General features: G+C 56.1%; 2 protein-coding genes across 4 annotated transcripts in view; one reads left to right on the top strand and one right to left on the bottom strand.

The window, feature by feature from the left end:
* The window catches only part of TJP3 (tight junction protein 3), a 30,581-nt gene extending 22,640 nt beyond the window's left edge, over nucleotides 1-7,941 (bottom strand). The window contains exon 1 of the mRNA XM_059060177.2: nucleotides 7,733-7,941. The gene's annotated coding sequence lies outside the window, so the exon portion shown is untranslated. The remainder of the gene's footprint in view (nucleotides 1-7,732) is intronic.
* Nucleotides 7,942-11,573: 3,632 nt separating this feature from the next.
* Nucleotides 11,574-19,126, top strand: part of PIP5K1C (phosphatidylinositol-4-phosphate 5-kinase type 1 gamma) — a 60,239-nt gene continuing 52,686 nt past the window's right edge. For 2 of the 3 annotated variants that reach the window (XM_059061155.2, XM_059061153.2), the window contains exon 1: nucleotides 11,584-11,778. In XM_059061155.2, coding sequence (XP_058917138.1) covers nucleotides 11,685-11,778 — 94 coding nt within the window. In that variant the 5' untranslated portion in view covers nucleotides 11,584-11,684. Of the gene's footprint in view, nucleotides 11,779-19,126 lie in introns of all 3 variants that reach the window. The other variant, XM_059061154.2, reaches the window with a different exon arrangement.

The raw sequence follows: 19,126 nt of genomic DNA, 5'->3' as shown, positions 1-19,126 counted from the left end.
GAAGGGGCAAATCTGGGCATAGACGCCCCTTCCCAGCCTTATCCAGTCAAGACTGGGCAGAGAGGAACTCCAGACTGTGGGAAGGGGGGAGGCAGAGGGGAAAATGGAGGATCAGGGAAGTGTTCCTGGAGGAGGGGGTATTGCCACTAGGGTTTTTAGGGTTGGATAAGAGTTTGCCAAGTGCACAAGGCAGAGAATATAATAAAAATCTTTGAGGCCCCCAAAGTTGATTTCTCACCACTCCGCATTGCAGTTACCCCCGCAAACCTAGTCTGGAGACCCCAGTTAGCCAGAATCAACACCTCAAGGGTCCCCAAAGGCCCCCAAGGCAATAAACATTTGCAGAAGCCCCCTTCTAAGGACCTGGTTGGAACCTCATGGCTAAAGGGGAAAGCCCAGCCTTTCCCGACATGACCTTGGGTCACCAGCAGGTGGCACACGACATGATTTTAGGTAGAAGAAAGTCAAATATTTTCTAAATAGATGTGTATTTGCTTTAATGACTCATAGGACAAAACATAAATAAGTTCCCCACTGCCACGTGCATGCAGGGGTTCGTGGCTGCGATCACTGGGGAGGACTGGGGAGGAGTTACTGATTGGATGTAGGTCTGGCAAAATCAGACAAGTAAGCTGGCTCATGCTTATTGAGTGTTTGCTTTGCTCCAGCCACTGTTACACAGATATCCACGGGACCATTTTGCAGCTGAGAAAACTGAGGCCAGATGGGTCGGGTGGCAAGCCCAACTAGAAGAGCTGGATTTGGCCCTGGATTTGGCTCTGTTTGACCTCACACCGCTCAGTCTATACCAGTGCTTCTCACTGTAGGGTAATTTGCCCCCCATCTCCCAGCCTGACACCCCAGGGAACGGTTGGGCCCCCAAAGCCAATAGTGCTGAGGTAGAGAAACCCTACTTTAAACCCCTCTAAGAAGGGGGGCAACCACCACAAGACACTTGGTCTTCCTTCAGCCACCTCACATATTCATGCCCTGCTCAAGAACACTCACTGCAACTTCCCTGGTGGCGCAGTGGTTAAGAATCCTCCTGCTAATTCAGGGGACATGGGTTTGATCTCTGGACCAGGAAGATCCCACATGCCTCGGAGCAACTAAGCCCGAGTGCCACAACTACTGAGCTTGCGCTCTAGAGCCAGGGAGCCACAACTACGGAAGCCTGCGTGTTTCAACTACTGAAGCCTGCACGCCTAGAGTGCGTGCTCCACAGCAAGAGAAGCCCCCGCTCACCGCAACTAGAGAAAGCCCGCGGGCAGCAACGAAGACCCAACGCAGCCAAAAATAAGTAAATAAATAAATTTCAAAAAAAGAACACTCAGTGTCTCCCTAGTACCCATCGGATGAAACTGTACTCAAATGCAGGGCTTTGGAGAAGGGTTCGTCCAGCGCTGCCTCACAGGCCAGAGGCGGAGTCATTCATGCATTCATTTCCCCACCTACTATTCAGTCATTCACTCAACAAAAATATTGCAAGCCCCTGCTATGCGCCAAGTACAGAAAGGAGAAGTAATGGGGGGACAGAATTCCTGTCTGAAATTGCAGTGCCAACTACAACCAGGAGGGGGCAGTGTGCGCATGGCCGGAAGGGGTGGGGGAAGGGAGGATTCAGAGAAACCTGTGGGATGATCCTCCTCTGCCCCCTCTGAGCGCCTACAGGGAAACTGAGGCCCAAAGGAGGTAGGGACTGGGTTGAGGTCTCCCAGTGCGTCGTGGCTGCCAGGAGGGGTGGGAGCCTGGGGGGTTCGTTTACGCTGGGAGCTTGGGGTCTCGCTGGTGTAGGCTGCTTTGCGGGGCTGCAGGAGGCTGAGGTCTTATCTGTGGCCTAACAGGTCTGACCAGAGCCCAAGAATGAAGCAGCTCTGCAGTCTGGCTGGGCGCTGGCTCATTCACTCGGGGTTTACTGATCACCCACTGCGTATACCAGCACTGACGCAGACACAGTCCCTGCCCTAAAGGAAGCCAAAGGTCCTCAGGGGAGATAGACAATAATCAGATCATCACGTAACAGAAATAGCAAGTCCGACCTAGATTTCTGAGAGCATAGGTACAGAGGCACAACCTGGGCTGGGGGCTCTGGGAGGGCTTCTCTGAGGAGGTGGTACTGAGATTAATAGGAGTGACCTAAGGGAGAGGTATCTGGGCAGAAGTAACAGCTAGACCTGAAGGAGGTGAGGGAGGCGCCATGGGAGAGCTGGTGCAAAGGTCCTGGGGCAGGACCATGCCTGGAGTGTTGGAGGAACAGCGAGGAGGCCCGTGTGGATGGAGTAGAGCGAGTGAGGGGGAGAGAGGGAGGAGGGGAGGGCAGAGAGGGGACGGGGCAGGTCGTGCAGGTCCCTGTGGGCCGCGGGGAGGACTTGGGTTTTGACCTCCAGGAAGGTGGGACCCTGTAGGGCTGTGGGCAGAGGAGGGGCGGGGCCTGACTCGGTGCTCACAGGCGCCCTCTGGTGGCCACTGCCGAGAGGACAGACTGGGGGCCGTAGGCGGTAGCTGGGGGAGCAGTGAGTCCAAACCCAGAGGCCGTGAAAAAAAAATGTTTTTTTTTTTTTTTTTTTTTTTTTTGCGGTACACGGGCCTCTCACTGTTGTGGCCCCTCCCGTGGCGGAGCACAGGCTCCGGACGCGCAGGCTCAGCGGCCATGGCTCATGGGCCCAGCCGCTCCGCGGCATGTGGGATCTTCCCGGACCGGGGCACGAACCCGGGTCCCCTGCATCGGCAGGCGGACTCTCAACCACTGCGCCACCAGGGGAGCCCCAAAAAAAATGTTTTAAATAAACATTTTATTTTGAGGACTTTCCTGGAGGTCCAGTGGTTAGGACTCGGCACTTTCACTGCCGAGGGCCCGGGTTCAATCCCTGATCGGGGAACTTAGATCCCACAAGCCACACAGAGTGGCCAAAAAACAAAAGACACATTTTATTTTGGACTCGTTTTAAATTGACAGAAAAGTTGTAGATATAATTCAGAGTCCCTCTATGCTCCTCACCCAGTTTCTCTCAACATTAACATTTTACAGAACCACCACGGTATATTTGCCAAAACTAAGAAACCACATCCTCATCACCATTAACCAAACTCCACGCTGTATTCGGGTTTTACTAATGTGAAATCTGCACCAGGAGCCCATCCAGTATCCCACAGTGTGTTCACGGCTGTGGGATCACGTCTTCTCAGGCTCCGCACCCCTCGTTCCTTGACCTTTTCCGTCTGGAAGAGACGGGTCAGGGATTTTGTACGATGCCCCTCATTTGGGGTTTGTCTGATGCTTTCCTCATGCCTGGACTTGGGTTATGGGTTCAGCCAGAGGGCGCAGGAGGAAGGGTAGTTTCTGGGTGGGGTGGGCTTGCTGATGAGCACGGCACTGAGGAATGTCCCAGCGGTTGGCACCATGCGGGTCCCGGGGCACCTTAGGGCCAGTACTTTGATGTTGGAGGGAGGGGAAAGTGAGGAGGGGTGCAGAGCCTTCTGGGGGCGGCTGGAGGGGGCTCACAGAGGGTGTCACCCACCCCCCACCCCCTAGGGGGGAGGAAGCCCTAGAAGGAAGCTCCACGGCGGGGGGGCAGAGCAGTGCCTGGCGAGAATCCAGCCCCTCTGCTTCCTGCCTCAGTTTCCTCATCTGTATAATGGGACCTGGTACCGACTTTGAGTGCTATGATCGGGAAGGTTCACAAATTAAAGCAGCTGGCACGTAGCAGGTGCCCAGAAAGGTTTGCCTGGGTGCTCCTTGTAGTTCCCCCACTCAGGCCAGAAGGAGGGAGACAAGCCCCCGCTGGGAAAAAAATGAAAGGGAGTTATGGTGTTCTCCAGAGATGGGTGGGGACCACATGCAAAATTGTCTATTTCAAGCTTCCACCGTTGTGTGCAATGGCTGGGGAAAGAACCCAGGCCCCTGACACCTTCCTCACCCTCCCTGGTTTCAATCTGGCCTCTGCACCTGTACCCACACCAGCTCCCCCCACCACACCCCATGAAAGGTCCCCTGAGACCCCACCCCTCATGTTGCTGACGCTTATCTGCCTTGAGGCTGAGCCTGCCACAGCTGGAATCTGTCCTGCTAAAGCACACAGCACTGGTCTTTCTATTCTGTTCAGAATCTTAGGTGGTTCCCCATGAGCTATTCATTCATTTATGGAGCGCCTACTGCATACCAGGCACTGTTCTGGGAGCCTAGGACACTGCAGAGGTAGAGCTCACAGACCAGCACGGAGAGCAGACATTCAACAAGTAAGTCGGGACTTCCCTGGCGGTCCAGTGGTTAAGACTCCACGCTTCCACTGCAGGGGGCGTGGGTTCCATTCCTGGTCAGGGAACTAAGATCCCAAAACCAAAAAATAAACAAACAGTCTCAGCAATGAGCGTACAGTTAACAAGCTGTGGCTTTAGCTCAAGAATATTCTATAGCTCCCTAGCATTCGGTCAAGGATATTTATTGAGCATCTGATCAATGCCAGGCTCTGGGTACCCTCTTTAGTTATCTGTGCTTCTTATGGTCTTCAAACTATTTTACAACTCTGTAAATTATAAGAAACTGGTGTTATCTCAAAGGATTCTTGTCCATAGAAATACAAATGAATTTTGTCCCGTGGAGACCACTGATTATTTCCCTGTGGCTATTGACCAGCTTTACAACTATTTGTAAATTCGTTTCAGCATCGATTGCCTGTGTGTGTGTTCTTTCTTAATATTCTCTCCTTTAAAAAAAAAAATTTATTTATTTTTGGCTGCGTTGGGTCCTCGTTGCTGAGCGCGGGCTTTCTCTAGTTGCGGCGAGCAGGGGCTACTCTTTGTTGCGGTGTGAGGGCTTCTCATTGCGGTGGCTTTTCTTGCTGTGGAGCACGGGCTCTAGGGGTGCGGGCTTCAGTAGTTGTGGCACGTGGGCTCAGTAGTTGTGGCGCACGGGCTTAGTTGCTCCGCGGCATGTGGGCCAGGGACCAGGTCTCGGACCCATGTCCCCTGCATTGGCAGGCGGATTCTTAACTGCTGCGCCACCAGGGAAACCCCAATATTCTCTCCTTTAAACAATCTGTAAAATCTTGCTGGTTCTCATATTAATTAATGAGTTAAACTCATAAAGCACCTGTTTGTTTTATATTAGTATAGTCATGCTTTACTTTTTTTTTTTTTGTGGTACACAGGCCTCTCACTGTTGTGGCCTCTCCCGTTGTGGAGCACAGGCTCCGGACGCGCAGGCTCAGCAGCCGTGGCTCACGGGCCCAGCTGCTCCATGCCATGTGGGATCTTCCCGGACCGGGGCACGAACCCGTGTCCCCTGCATCGGCAGGCGGACTCTCAACCACTGCGCCACCAGGGAAGCCCCATGCTTTACATTTTTGAAAAAAAAAAAAAAAAGATCCCTTAACTCCATTACACCGAAAGCCTTCACACTAGTATCCAAGGCTCCTCCTCCCTGAGGAGATTCCCATCTACTCTGTCTTACCTGTTACCATCTTCAAGTCCCAGAGCATTCTTCCCACTTTTCTTCCTAATCATCCTGAAATCTGTCTTTTGTAGTCAGCAAATGCTGTTGGTTCTCCCCAAATCTGTCCAGAATCCGCCTTCTCCTCACTTCTGAGCCCCACCTGGTCCACCGCATCCTCTCCCACCTGGACCAGCTCAGTCCCCTCCATCCAGGTCCCTGGTTACGCCCTCATCGCCCACAGTCTGTCCTCCCCGCATCAGCCACCAGAGGGCGCCTGTGAGCACCTGAGTCAGGCCCCGCCCCCTCTGCCCACAGCCCTCCAGCCTGCTCGACCTGCCCCGTCCCTCCCTGCCCTCGCCTCCTCCCTCTCTCCCCCTCACTCACTCTGTTCCAGACACACAGCTCGCCAGGCATGGTACTGCCCCAGGGCCTTTGCACGGGCTGTGCTCTGCCTGCAATGCCCCTCTCCCAACTACTCACTTCTTTCAAGTCTTTGTTCAAATGTTGCCTTCTCAATGAATTCTCCCCTAATCTTTCTACTTAAGACTATAAAACACCCCCCTGCCTGTTTTACTCCTATCCCTGTACGTCTTTCACTTTTTTTTTTTCCTGTAAGACTGACCATTCTCTAACCCAGGATACAATTTAGGATACAATTTACTTCCTTATTGTGTCTCTTGTTTCTTGCCTGTCTTCCTCCACCAAAACACAAGCCCCACAAGAGCAGGGATCTTTGTTTCTCTTGATCACCCCTGAACCCTCAAGCCCCAGAACAGCATTCGGCACACAGTAGGTGCTCCATAAATGCAGGTTCATTCCCTGGGCACCCCCGCCCCCCCCAGTCTCATGTTCCCTGCTAACCTCAGCCCATTCCAAAGGGTGTCAGGCTCCACCCTGAGCAAACACAGCTCCCCTGGCGCCAGGCCAGACCCGAGGTTGAAGAACAGGAACCCAAACTCCTGCGGTGGACTTTCCCCAGGACTGGGGCCACATAGAAGCCCTGAGCCAGGGAGGCAGAACTCTTACTGATGCTAAAACTGGGGTATTCGCTGGGGGCATAGGCAGCCCCCAGACCTCCCCAGTCTCTGCAATTTGACTCCTATCAGGCTGACAGCCCTACTTTACTCTGCAGCCCAGGGCAAGTGGCTGCCCCTCTCTGAGCCCGGGTTCAACCTCGGCCAAACAGCAAGGCGATTGGACGTTGCCACTGGCTTGGCATTCTGAGTTCTGATTTGGGGTGAGACAGTTTACCTTGACCCCTGCATGACTGGGAATCTATTACTTGCTCTATCATATGCTGTTCTCAGCAGCCCTGCGACGTGGTGACTCTTATTATACCCAGTTTACAGAGTGGAAAACTGAAGCCAGCTCTATTTGACTCCATGGGTTTTTCTCTCCAAACCCAGGCAGGGTGGGATCTGACAGTTGAGATGTCCCCCCTCCCGACCCCACAGACCCCAGATCTGAAGCAGCTCTGCTTCCCGGGAGTGACCGCAAATGCCAGGCTGGCTCTATACCCTGCAACTGGGACGCTCATGCCTCCCCAGCCCCAGAGGGCCTTCTTGGGCCCAGACAAAGAGGCTTGAGGCCTTGAGTGCAATCAGACACTTGGCTGGCTGGGAATTTCTCTTTGTCCTGCACTTTTTGGTAGCAAATGACCCAGAAAAAGCTCTTGCCACTGGATCCCTGTCTTCTCCTGGGTCTAAGATTCCTTTGCCCGGAGACCAGCCTGGCTCCTTGCCTACAGTCAGCTCTGCAGACTCTTATGACAACCATCCATCCGCCCCTTCCTGCACTTCTCTGCTGGGAGATTTCACCCAGAGAAGAAATCAAGATAAGCAAGATAAACCTCCCCAGAAGCCCCCCGTTCCCCCGGCTCCAGCACCTGGAGAGGGGACAGAGATGAGATGCAATTGTCTGAAAACTTGGGGGCCTCTTAAGAAGTACCAGGAGGCCCAGATACCAAGCAGGTGCCAGGCTGCCTCACCTGCCATCTCCCCGCCAGCCTCCCCTCTTCAGTTCGGGGGATCAGAGGCCAGTCTGTGCCCCCTCAGCCCCCCTGCAACAGCCGGGGTCAACAATGAGCCTCTGAAGTCTGTGGCTATGACATCCTGGGCAGGCTGCCAGGGGCAGTAACTGCCGGTCAGATAATCCCTTAGAAACTATGTCAAATGCCCGTACAGCAGTGTCAGTTTCCTGCTTTCCGGGGAGCCTGGTGGTGGTGGGAGGTGACAGGGGGCCCAGGACCCCAGAGTGGGGAACCCAGTTTGGGCAGTGCCTTCAGGATGGTGGGCGACTCACCTGTCTAGGAGGCTGGGTGGCCTCTGGGCAGGCGACAGGAGCTAGGGCCTGGGCTTCCGCCTGGCATCGGGGCGGGGAGGGGACCCGAGGCTTGAGCTCTGGTCTCCCCACCTGTTTGCCCAACTTTGCCTCCCTGTGGTGGCCACAGGCTAGCCGGTCCCCTGCCAGGTGGAACCAGCAGGGCGACAGGCACAGGCAAACCAGCGAGAGTGAGAGAGACCTGGTTGGGTGTGTGGCTCTGTCGCAAGGTGCTCTCACGTGGGAGCAGCTGACCTTAACCCCTGCCGGCCCAGAGGCCAGGGACGCCCAGTGCCGCCCTGCTTGCACTGGCCACCGCTGAGCCCTTGGCATCAGCAAGGCACTGGCTCATGTGGCAGGTCCTTGGGAGACATTTGTGGAAAATTCAAGGATGAATGAATGAATGGCGCATCCCTGCCCACCCCCCCCCACCCCCTCACCGCTCTCCTTACCTTCCAGCAGGCACAGCATCCCAACCTTCCCTCCCCACTGATCTGAGCGCAAATTCTGCTCCTGTGCCACCAAGGGACCGGCCGGATTCCTACACTGAGAATTTTCTATCACTTCCCAGCTGGGCAGCTTTGGGCAAGTCACCGGCCCCCCAGTTTCCTTATCTAAAAAAATGGGAACAACGGGGACGTCCCTGGCGGTCCGGTGGTTAAGACTCCACGCTTCCAGTGTTGGGGTCACAGGTTCGATCCCCGGTTGGGGAAGTAAGATTCCACATGCCGCGTGGCGTGGCCAAAAAAATATATGAAAATAATAATAATAATAATAAAATGAAAACTAAAATAAAATTTAAAAATGGGTACAACACTGGCGTCTGCTCCTAAGGTTGTTTCCTACAGTAAAGTTGCACCTTCCAGCTGCAACCCACAGGTGGCTGGTCTGAATGAATGACATGCAGCTAAAATACACATTGGATTTGGAAGAGCAGCTGTGCAGAAAAGCATGTAAAATAGCTCATTGGTTTTACCTATCGATTCCCTGTAGAAATGATAATCGTTTTGAATGTATTGTGTTCAATGAAATATAGTGTTAAAAGTTATCTCACCTGCTTTTGGCTTTTTAATTTTTTTTTTTTAATGTGGTTGCTAGAAAATTTTAAATGACATTTAAAAAGTTAAACTGAAATGGGCTTGCCTTGTAGTTCTATCAGAAACACTGGAATAGGAGCTTAATACGTATTGGCTGTGGAGCCTTTTGCAATCACATTCTGTTGCCATTGTATCACATCTGTATTAGTTTCAAAGTATTTATGAGCAGCTGAAACGCCTGTGTCTTGTTTGCTTGTTTGTTTGTCTTCTAGATGTCTCTCTCTCTCTCTCTTTTTTTCTGGCCGCGCCATGCAGCTTGTGGGATTTTAGTTCCCAACCAGGGATCGGGCCCTCGGCAGTGAGAACGTGGAGTCCTAACCACAGGACCACCAGGGAATTCCCTAGATGTCTCTTCACTGAGGTCAGGGATTTGGTCCTGCTTATTCGTGTATCCTCCTGGCCTAGAACAGTGCCTGGTATACAGTTGGTGCTCAATAAATATTTGTGGAATGAATGAATGGAATATGGGGAGGGGGGTGGAAGACTCATATAAAGTCCCTCTTACCTGCAGGACCCAGTGCTGACAGAAATAGCCACGATAGCCACGAGGGGGCGCCCGAAACCAGGCAACCAGCCCCAGCTGGGCAGCCTCAGTTTTCCATCCTGCAAAATGGGAATATCGAGCGGGCACTTGTGGGGATGAAGCAAGAGGAGCAAAAGCCGCTGCCCCACGGGATCCCGGCCCCTCCTCTCCATTCCCAGTTGTCTGAGCCAGTGGTTCTCAAACTCTATCAGGCATCCGAATTGCCTTGGGAGGCTCATTGAAAGACAGACTGTGGGTCCCTGCCCCCGGAGTTTCTGATGCAGGAGGCCTGGGCTGGGGCCCGAGAACCTACATTTCTAACGAGCTCCTGGTTGATGCTGATGGGGGCAGGTCCAGGCACCTCGCTCTGAGCATCACTGATGTAGATCTTCTCTGCAGATAGATTCAAAATGAATCAGGAGTTCTATCCATGGCGCGTGTCCAGAGAACTTCTGGAGCCTTTTTAAAAAATGGTGGCAAAATACACATCACACAAAATTTACCGTCTTGACCGTTTTTAAGTGCACAGCTCAGTGGCATTAAGCACATTCTCATTGTCGTGCATCCATCCCCTCCACCCATCTCCAGAACTTTCTCATCTTCCCAAACTGAAGCTCCGTCCCCGGGAAACACTGACTCCCCAGCCCCTCCCCCAGCCCCCGGCCCCCACCATCTACTTCCTGTCTCTGTGGATGTGACTCCTCTAGGGACCTCCTGTGAGCGGAATCAGACCGTACTTGTCCTTCTGTGTCTGGAGTCTCTCACTGAGCATCACATCCTCCAGGTTCACGTACGTTGTAGCGCATGTCAGAATTCCCTTCTTTTTAAAGGCGGGATCATATCCCATTGTATGAATGGAGCACACTGCGTTTATCCATCATCTGTTGATTCCCTGGAGCTGTTGGACTCCTCCTCTCTGGGTAGGCTCAATTCTAACAGGACACAGCTAACCTAGGGGATCCCTCCACCTCATCCTGGGTCCTGGTCTCTGCGTCTTCCTTTTTCTTGATTTGTCTCCTTGTTTTGATGGACAGCATTTCAGGAGCATCTTTCTAAGCCCTGGGTCGGACCAAGGCCTGCTCCATCTTGCTGATTCCCCCTTATCCCATCACCAAGCACCCCTAAGCCCAGCCTTGTTGGCCTCCGGCCTCCCGCTGACCTCGCCAGCACCCTGACAATGAAGAGGGATCACGTGTCTGGAGTCGGACAGGCCTGGGTGAAAACAGCCCAGCTTCACCCACACCAGCTGAGCGTCTGGACTCCCCCACCTACCTCCCAGCAGAAATCATTAATAATGAACAAAACTACTAATAGCAACATTTATTACTCCCCAAACCATGACCTCAGAATGAATGACTGCCTAACCATATCGTTGGTGAGCTCACCATTAGACTTAAATACTATTATTACTCTTAATACAATAAGTAAAGGGGATGCTTCACAGCACGGTCCTTTGTGTGATTCCAAACACGTGGCTTCAGCTCTCTGCGCTCCTGTTTTCTCACGTGTAAAATGGGGATGATAATAGTTCCTATCCGGTTGATCAATATTATCAAATATTTATTGTCTTCTAGGTGTAATGCTCTGTCTTAGGTATTGGGAATATGGTAGTAGTTAAAAAAAAGAAAACAAAAAGCAGGTCCCTAACTTATGGAGATATTGCATATAAAGGCTTTAGCACTAAGCTTGGCATTTAAGGATATTATTGTTACATATAACTAATTCTTACTATGTTATATATCATAAATAATATTTTCATGTTACACATTAATATCACTTATTATAATACCATATTACTGTTTGTTTAATAGTCACGTTAATGTATCATGACAATATCACATATAATTTGTATATTGTGCATAATGATAAAAATTTGTTTCTTATTATTACGTAACTATTATTTATATCAAACATAAGCATATGTAATATAATTTTTATTTTTAGCATGATGATCATTTTTAACTGTAATTATTATTTATGCTCGCTATGTATAATAAGGCTCTTACGTACTACAGTAATATTGACCGGAATGGCGCTGCCCTTCCACTCCTGGGCACGTGAGGGCGCTCGCGGCGCTCCTGGGGCCCAGGACGCACGCAGGCCCCGCCCCCCGAGCCCCGATTGGCGGTGCGTGCGGTGCGCGATGGCGCGGCGCCTGGCCCCGCCCCGGACCCGCCCCTCACTCCCTGGGCCCGGCCCCTTCCCTCAGCTCTCCAGCCGGTGGCGGTTGTTGTTCAGCGGCGGCGGCGGCGGCCGCAGCTCGGGTCGCAGCCTCCGGCCGCCCGCCCGCCCGCCGGCAGGTCCGCGCGTGGCCATGGAGCTGGAGGTGCCGGACGAGGCGGAGAGCGCCGAGGCGGGGGCCGTGACCTCGGAGGCGGCCTGGGCGGCAGAGAGCAGTGCGGCAGCAGGTAACGGACCTTCCTCCTTCTCTCCCCGCTCCCCGAATGGACCCGCCTGCCCCCCCTGCCGGGGCCCAGTGGACCCGTCCGAGCGCCGGAGGGGCGTCGGGACCCGCAGCGGGGAGGCCGGAACGTTCCACTCGGGGGCGCTCGCGGGGGGATGGAACGCCCCACTCCGGGGCTGGGGGACGCGCCGCGGGGCCCGAGTCGCCCCGCCCTGGGGGTCGGGGGGGCGCCGCCCATTCCCGGGGTTCTTGCGGGAGCCGCCTGTCTGGGAGCGGGGGTTGTCGCAGGGCCCCATTCTGAGAGGCTGTGGGTGGAGCAGACCCTGTTGGAGGCATGCGGGGAAGATGGGTCCTCATCTCTGGGAGGGGTGCGACCCCTATTTAGGACGCGCGGTAGGTGGGTGCACTGCCTCCTGCTGAGGGCGCTTGGGGACGACGTCCCACCCAGTCTTGTTGTCAGAGGGCTGCTCTACATGTGGGATAGTGGAGTACCCTCGTTCCGATGGGGGGGCCCTGCCTCCAAGGGGTGACGTTGTCCCACGTGTTCCTCCCCCCCGACCGTCTGGACCCACTGCTTGGGGCCGCCCACTTTGCTGGTATTAGCTTCCGGGCCTCACCCTTTCCCCTGCAAGCCGTCACCCTGTGGGCACATCTTACTGGTCGTTAAGGGCAGGGACTACTGTGGTGGAAGTGGGGAGTCTCGGAGGCCAGCTGGGTCAGCCTCCTGACTACCTCATTTTTGTGGAATTCACCAGACCTGGTTTCTAGTCCACTGACCATTTCTTCCCTTTCTGGGTCTCAGTTTACCTCCTGTAACCGGAGGTAGGTAGGGGGATGACATCTCCAGGCACCTTCAGTGCCAGGGCTTGGCAAGCAGGTGGGGGAGGAGAAGGCCCCCTGCAGCCTTTTTCCTGGATGTTGGGGGGCTGCTGTAGCTCTGTAGGGGCACTGCTTTCTTGAGCCCCTCTCCTTGGCATGCCTCACTGGCCCTCTAGCAGAGCAGGTTTGGGGAAGGAGGCAGCCTTGCTCAGCCCTGTGGGTCCGCCGTCTGTCTTTCCCTGGGGCGGTGTGCAGAGCCCAGCCACTGCCTGGTTCCTTCTTGGTCAAGGTTGCAGGCTCCCAAATAGGAAGTTTCTGGATCTGCAGAGTTCTATGTTCCAGGCAGCCCTCTCTGGCGAGTCCCCGGTAGACCCCCACAGAGGCATCCATCCTCCTTCTTCCCTGGGCCTCCCGAAGCTTCCTTGGCAGGCAGGGAGATGCTGTGCTGCCTGAGAGTTGGGAGAAATGTCTGGAGAAAGAGCCAGAGCGAGCGAGCTCCCCCGGGCTCCACAGGACTCCCACCGCTTCCTTTCCTGCTGCCATCTGGAGCTGCTTGGTGGGTTACCCTGGTTCAGCTCCAACCATCCGGCCCTCTGGCTCCCGTTCTTTGCTGGCGGCGATGCCCTGCCTGGCCAGCCCCAGACATGGCAGAGGGACCCGGCTGAAGTCCTTTCTCAGCCCCCTGACCTCCGCCAGCAGCCCTCTGCCCTGTGTTGGGCAGAGACACAATAGCCTAGGATGCAGTGCCCACAGGAAAGCCACACAGCATACATTTGTCTTATCAGGGGCTAGGTGATCTGATGGGGGCGGATAAAGTCCCAGGCCCTGGCTGTGGTTGGGTGTGAGCACAGGGACCTGGCCCATAAGGGGCCGTCCCCGTTCCTGTCCCCAAACCCACAGAAATCCGGTTCCCACAGCTGATCACTTATTTCACTCACTTTAGGGTTAATAGCTGTCTCTCCTCTGCCGAACCCATTTCTCTTAAGTTTGGGGAACAACTGTCCATGCCTTTCCTGCTGCTCGAACAGATGCGTAAACACAGACGGGTCTGCTTGCTCACCAGGGGGATCGTACGATGCCAGAGTCTCCATGCCTCCGGTCTAGTTTGGGGCTGGAAAGTTCTTTGTTGTGGGCGCCGTCCTGGGCACTGTGGGGTCCAGCGGCATCCCTGCCCCCACCCACTTGATGCCAGGAGCCCCCCAGTCCAGACAACCACAAATGTCCCTGGACATCGCCCATTGTCCCCTGAAGACACGGTCACCCGGGGTGAGGGCTGCCGTACTTCATCCATCATTCTGTAACTTGGTTGCTTTTTATCCATAATACGGCTTTTCTTTCGCACGTTGGTATCAATTCTTTTCTTCAGAGAGAGAGAATATGGTGCTGTGATTGAGAAGGTGGAAACCCCTTATCCTGCCTGGGTTCCACTCAATTTCTGTGTGACCTCACAGGCAAATGCCTTGATCTCTCTGAGCCCCAGTGTCCCCATCTGTAAAATGGGGCCACACTGCCAGCTTTACCTGAGTTAGTGCGTCAGCAGGTGGAGGGCGCTTGGTGAACTTTAGTGACAGCCCACCCCCTTTAGGCATGAGCTTCCTGCTGAGGGACGATCCAGTGGTTTCTGGAGCCGTCTTTTGCTGTCACAAGCGATGCTGCAGTAAACATCTTTGAACGTGGGCCTGTAGCCATGGTGCTTTCAGTTCTAGCGGTTGGAGTCCCCGCCTTGGAACGGCTGGGTCAGGCGCAACCAGATTGATGCCCGCTGGCTTGCTGGAAAGGTCCGGCAGGAGCCAAGAGAGACTGTCTGTCTCCTCGCAGCGTTGCCAGCTCCGGATGTTATCGGCCTCGGTCATTTTGGCCAATCTGATGGGAGGTGAAATGTATCGGTGGTGTTTTAGAATCCGGTTACTTTAAACTCCCGGGCTCCCAAGGCCTGGTCCAGGGAAGGCCCGATGGTGTTCTCTGCTGGCTTTTGGGGACTCTTTGAAGTGCCTGGTTCTGTGGAGGATCTCAGGAAGGCTGGGCTCTTGGGCATATTCACAGGGCCCCTGTGGGTGTCCACAAGCTGCCTGTGGGCTTTGGCCTGTGCTGTGGCCTCATGTTTCTGAGCAGTTTCCCTCCTGTCCTTCCTGTTTCCGTGATCTCTCAGAATAGTCAGCTGCGTTCCCCACTGACCCCTGGCCCATCACACATCTAACCTGGTGGCAAATGATGTCGGCTTTGTCTTCAAAGTGGACCGAAAATCCACCCATTTGCTCCCCACTCCTCTGCCACCACCTGGTTCAGTCCCATCATCCATGGCTGGCCTGGCCCCCCGTCTCTTCTTGTGCTCCCTCCCGCTCACTCCAGAAGGCTCCCACTAAAAGCTGACTCAGGCCCCGCCCCTCCTCTGCCCACAGCCCTCCAGGGTCCCACCTCCCTCTCTCCCCCTCACTCACTCTGCTCCAGCCACACGGGCCTCCTTGTGGTTCCTCCAGCTCGCCAGGCCTGATGCTGCCCCACTGTGCCCTCTGCCTGGGACGCTCATCCTCCATATCCCTGTCATTTGCTTCCTTAGTCCTTTCAAGTTTTTGCTCTACTGTGTCCTCTCAACGAGGCTTCCCGTGACATTTGAGGGAGACCTGAAGGAGGCGCAGGAAGCCAGCAGGGCCCAAGCAAAAGGCCTCATGTGCTCGAAAAGCAGCGTTGGGCCAGCATGGCTGGGGGTGGGGCCTTATCACCAGGGGCTCCTCTGTAGCCGTGGGTGGATTGTAACCGCGGGCAGCAGCGTCCCTCGTCTGCTCATTGGGAGTCAGCAATGGCCTTTGGAGGCAGAAGGCTCCCGGTTCTAATCCCGCCCTGGCCACTTTCTACTGAGGCCATGTCTGGCGCTTGGGCCGGCAGCCTGGTCCTCTCCATGGAGAGGCCTTGGGAGCCGGACTGCCTTTGCCAGCCAGGGGGTCCTCTGCCTCGGTGTCTCCATCTGTGAAATGGGCGTGATGACTGTGCCTTTCTCATGGAGCTGGATCAGGTCGATTGGCTTGTAGACCCCTGGAAGGGTGCTGCCCTGGCCGGCCCCACATGGGTGCCAGCTGGAGGGACCGCTTCCCCGAGAGCCTGGGTGGGTGGGGCCGCCGTCTGACTCGGCTCACGGGAACGTGCGGTCACCTCTTGCTTTGCCCTTGGGCAGGGCCTGTTGGACATTATGGAGCACCTGCTGGGGGGGCAGAGGTCTGGCTCCTGGGCTCCCTCACCTTCAGATTGGTGGGGGTCAGGGTGCGATGGTGAGCTAGTAAACAGGTGAGGCCAGCGGTTGCAGACTGGGGCCCCGGGTCCATCTCGCACGCTGGTTTTTGTCTGTCACGTCTTCCTAACGCTTTGCCATGCCCTGTCATTTGCCTGTGGTCCACGGGGCTGTCTAGCTACAGTGGCAGAGCTGAGAGTTGAGACAGAGACCCGTGGCCTGCAAAGTCGGAGACACTCACTGGCTGGTCCTCTATGGAGAACGCTTGCCGACCCCTGAGTCAGACCACGCCAGCCCGTGGGGAGCTGCCAGGGCAGTGAAATGGGCGCCGTGGCCCCAGAGGCTGACCAGGGCCTGCTGTTGCCAGGTGGTCAGAGGAGCAGGTGACCCAAGTGAGAAACAGCAGCCACGGTTGAGCATTCAGGCAGAGGGACCAGTAGTGCAAAGGCCCTGAGGCAGGAATGAGCGCGATTTGTTCCTCAGAAGGGAAGGGGTGGGGGGCCTGGCCCTGCTCGGTTCTGGTCTGGTCCAGTCGGTGCTGGTGGGTTTAAGCAGGGCAGAGTCACGTTTTACAGAGTGAGAGCCCTCTGCCTGCCTGGTGGGGAAGGGCTGCAGGGGTGGGCATCCAGGTGCGTGGGGCTTGGGGCCTGGATGGTGGTCTCGTGGCGGGGGAGGGAGGGGAGGAGGCCTGCACCCTGGAGTTGGTGGGGGGAGGGCGGTTGGTGAGGGCCCAAGGAGGAGCAGGTCTGGGGGTCCATGCTCTGGCTGGCTTGTGCTGATGGATGAGGAGCAGGTCTGGGGGGCTGCTCGGGGCCCCCAAGGCTGGTGGATTCCCACGGGATCCTGGGCAGGGCGGCCTGGGGCTTGACCGGGCTCAGCCGTGACTGGGCTGAGGACACTGTGCCGGCCTCCGCCTCTCAGAATGAGGGCAGGGGTCCCAGGGATTCGGCGGGGCCTGGAGGGGTGAGACCCACACCCCAGGCGGTGCTTGTTAAGCCCGGGCACTTACCAGCCTGGTGACCAGGCCCTGGGCCCTCCTGTTCCCGCTGCCCCCACCGAGCCGCGTGGCACCCCGCGTGGCAGAGCAGGTTGGGACCCCGCTGGGGATCTCCTGGCTGCTGCCAGCGGGGACTGCCCGCGTAGGGGGATTACTGACCTGGGGATTAGCCTCGGGGCCCCGTGCTAGGTGCCACCAGGCCCCATGGAGGGGTTAGGGTTCCAGCCTGAGGGGCCCCAAGTGCCTGAGGCAGTGGGAAGGCATTTGGAGACCTGGCCTCTGGCTCTGACCGAGGAAAGGGACCCCAGCATCTGCCCCAGTTGCTCTTCTCTCTCGATCATGCGCGTGTCGTGCACACGTATGGGCCGTTATCCTAGGGGCACGGGGTTGCCATTGAAGGTTTGGGGCTGTGGGGTGCAGGTTAGGTGTTCGTGAGCAAATGCCGCTGAAGACTGCTCGGGCTTGGTGCTGGGGAGGCCCGAATGAGATGGGCACGGTCCTTGTGTGCATGCCGGGGGTGCGGGTGGGGTGTGTGCAAACAGTAAGTGACGAAAGGAGAGAGAGGTATAACATGGCAGGGGAGGCGAGTGCCACGGGGAAGAGCAGAGCGGAGAAGGGGAGAGAAGAACGGTCGTGGGGGGGGGGGCTGATGGAGGGCAGGTACTCAGGAGGGGCGACGGGCAACATCTGAGCAGGGATCTACAGGAAGGAGGGGATGTGCACTGAGGGGATGTGGGGAGAGGCTCCCAGGCAGAGAGCACAGCCCATGCAAAGGCCCTGGGGCAGGACTGTGCCTGGGTTGTCTCAGGAACAGTAAGGAGGCCCATGTGGCTGGAGCAGAGTGAGCGAGGCGGGGAGAGGGAGGAGGGGAGGGCAGGAAGGGGACGGGGCAGGTCGGGCAGGACCTTGTGGGCGGCAGGGAGGACTTGGGCTTTTACCGCGAGGGAGGTGAAACCCTGGAGGACTGTGGGCAGAGGAGGGGCGGGGCCTGACTCAGGTGCTCACGGGCTACTTCTGGCCACTGTGGGGGAAAAACTGTGGGAGGGAGGGTGGGAGCCGGGGACCGTGGTGGAGGGGACTGTGCTGGTCCAGGTGGTGATGCTGGGACTTGGGCTCGGGTGGAGGCAGGAGAAAGGAGTGATGCAGAGTAGATTTTAGAAGCCGAGCTGACCGAACTTACTGAAGGGTTGAGTGTGGCAGGGGAGGGGAGAGGAGTAGAGGGTGACTCGCAGGTTGGGGCCTGAGCCCCTGGAAGGGCAAGCTGCCTCGGCTGAAATGGGGGACGGTCAGGCGCAGTGTGAGTATGAGACGTGGAGACGTGGGGGGCAGAGGACTGAGTCTGGAGCCCAGGGGGTGGTTGGGCAGACAGCCATGGGGCGAGGAGGTGGCACCGAGGCAGGGAAAGGGCCTCCTCGTGCAGAGTGATGACCGGGCAGCCGATGTGTCCGTGGGGGGACATGTCTTAGCGCCCCTGGCAGGACATGGCCTTTACAGCATGTGACGAGGGGAGGTGACCAAGGGGGTGGGCGCAGGTGGAGAAGAGGCAGGATGCAGGGTCCCAGCAGCCACGGGAAGCTCATTGGTGAAGCGGCATCCAGGCACGCCTTCCTCTCGGGGATCCCAGGAGGATTAGATGAGCCAGCGCATGCGAACCATCCAGGACGGGGCCCAGCTTGTGGGGAGTGGAGGCCCCATCTCTGCAAGCCAGGTTGGACGCAGAGAAAGCATGGGTCTTTACTGGGGTTTCTGCAGGACGGGAGGGACGGGCAGCGTTGGCAACCTGAGCCAGCTTGGGATCGGCTCGTTCGATGGTGGTGGCTGTGGGGTGGCGTGGGCTCTGGCCGGGGGCGGTGGAGGCGGTGCCCCTGGGCTTGCGTGTGAGCAGGATGAGGAGTGCTGAGGGTGTGGCCCGTAGTGGCTTGGTTGGCACAGCAGAGATGTGCTCACAGGCAGGTGGTTTGTGATCTAGGGGTTGGCTCACTCCAGGAGGAACAGTCCCCAGGTCTGCAAGGCCCCCGAGATGTCAGAGCATCATAAGGTGCACGTGATGAACCCAAGGTGAGCCGTTCCGAGTTCCTTCCAGCAAGGGTGAGAGCGCGTGCCTCGCCCATTTCTTCCACCTTGGCCAAACTTATGGCACAAAGGGAGGTCTGGGCATAGTTGCAGCTTGCATTTATCATAACGTGAATCAGAGGGAAACGTGAATCAGAGGGAAATGTCTTCACGTATTTTTTCCTTTTAATGTTTCATCTTTGTTTTATTAAAAATGTATCCCAGCAAAGGGAGCAGAGACTTGCCCGCCCAGGTCACACG

The sequence above is a fragment of the Kogia breviceps genome, chromosome 4 (assembly GCF_026419965.1).
Source record: "Kogia breviceps isolate mKogBre1 chromosome 4, mKogBre1 haplotype 1, whole genome shotgun sequence".
Lineage (NCBI taxonomy): Eukaryota > Metazoa > Chordata > Mammalia > Artiodactyla > Physeteridae > Kogia > Kogia breviceps.
The sequence above is the reverse complement of the archived record's forward strand: the minus strand, read 5'-3'. Positions and strand labels throughout refer to the sequence as shown.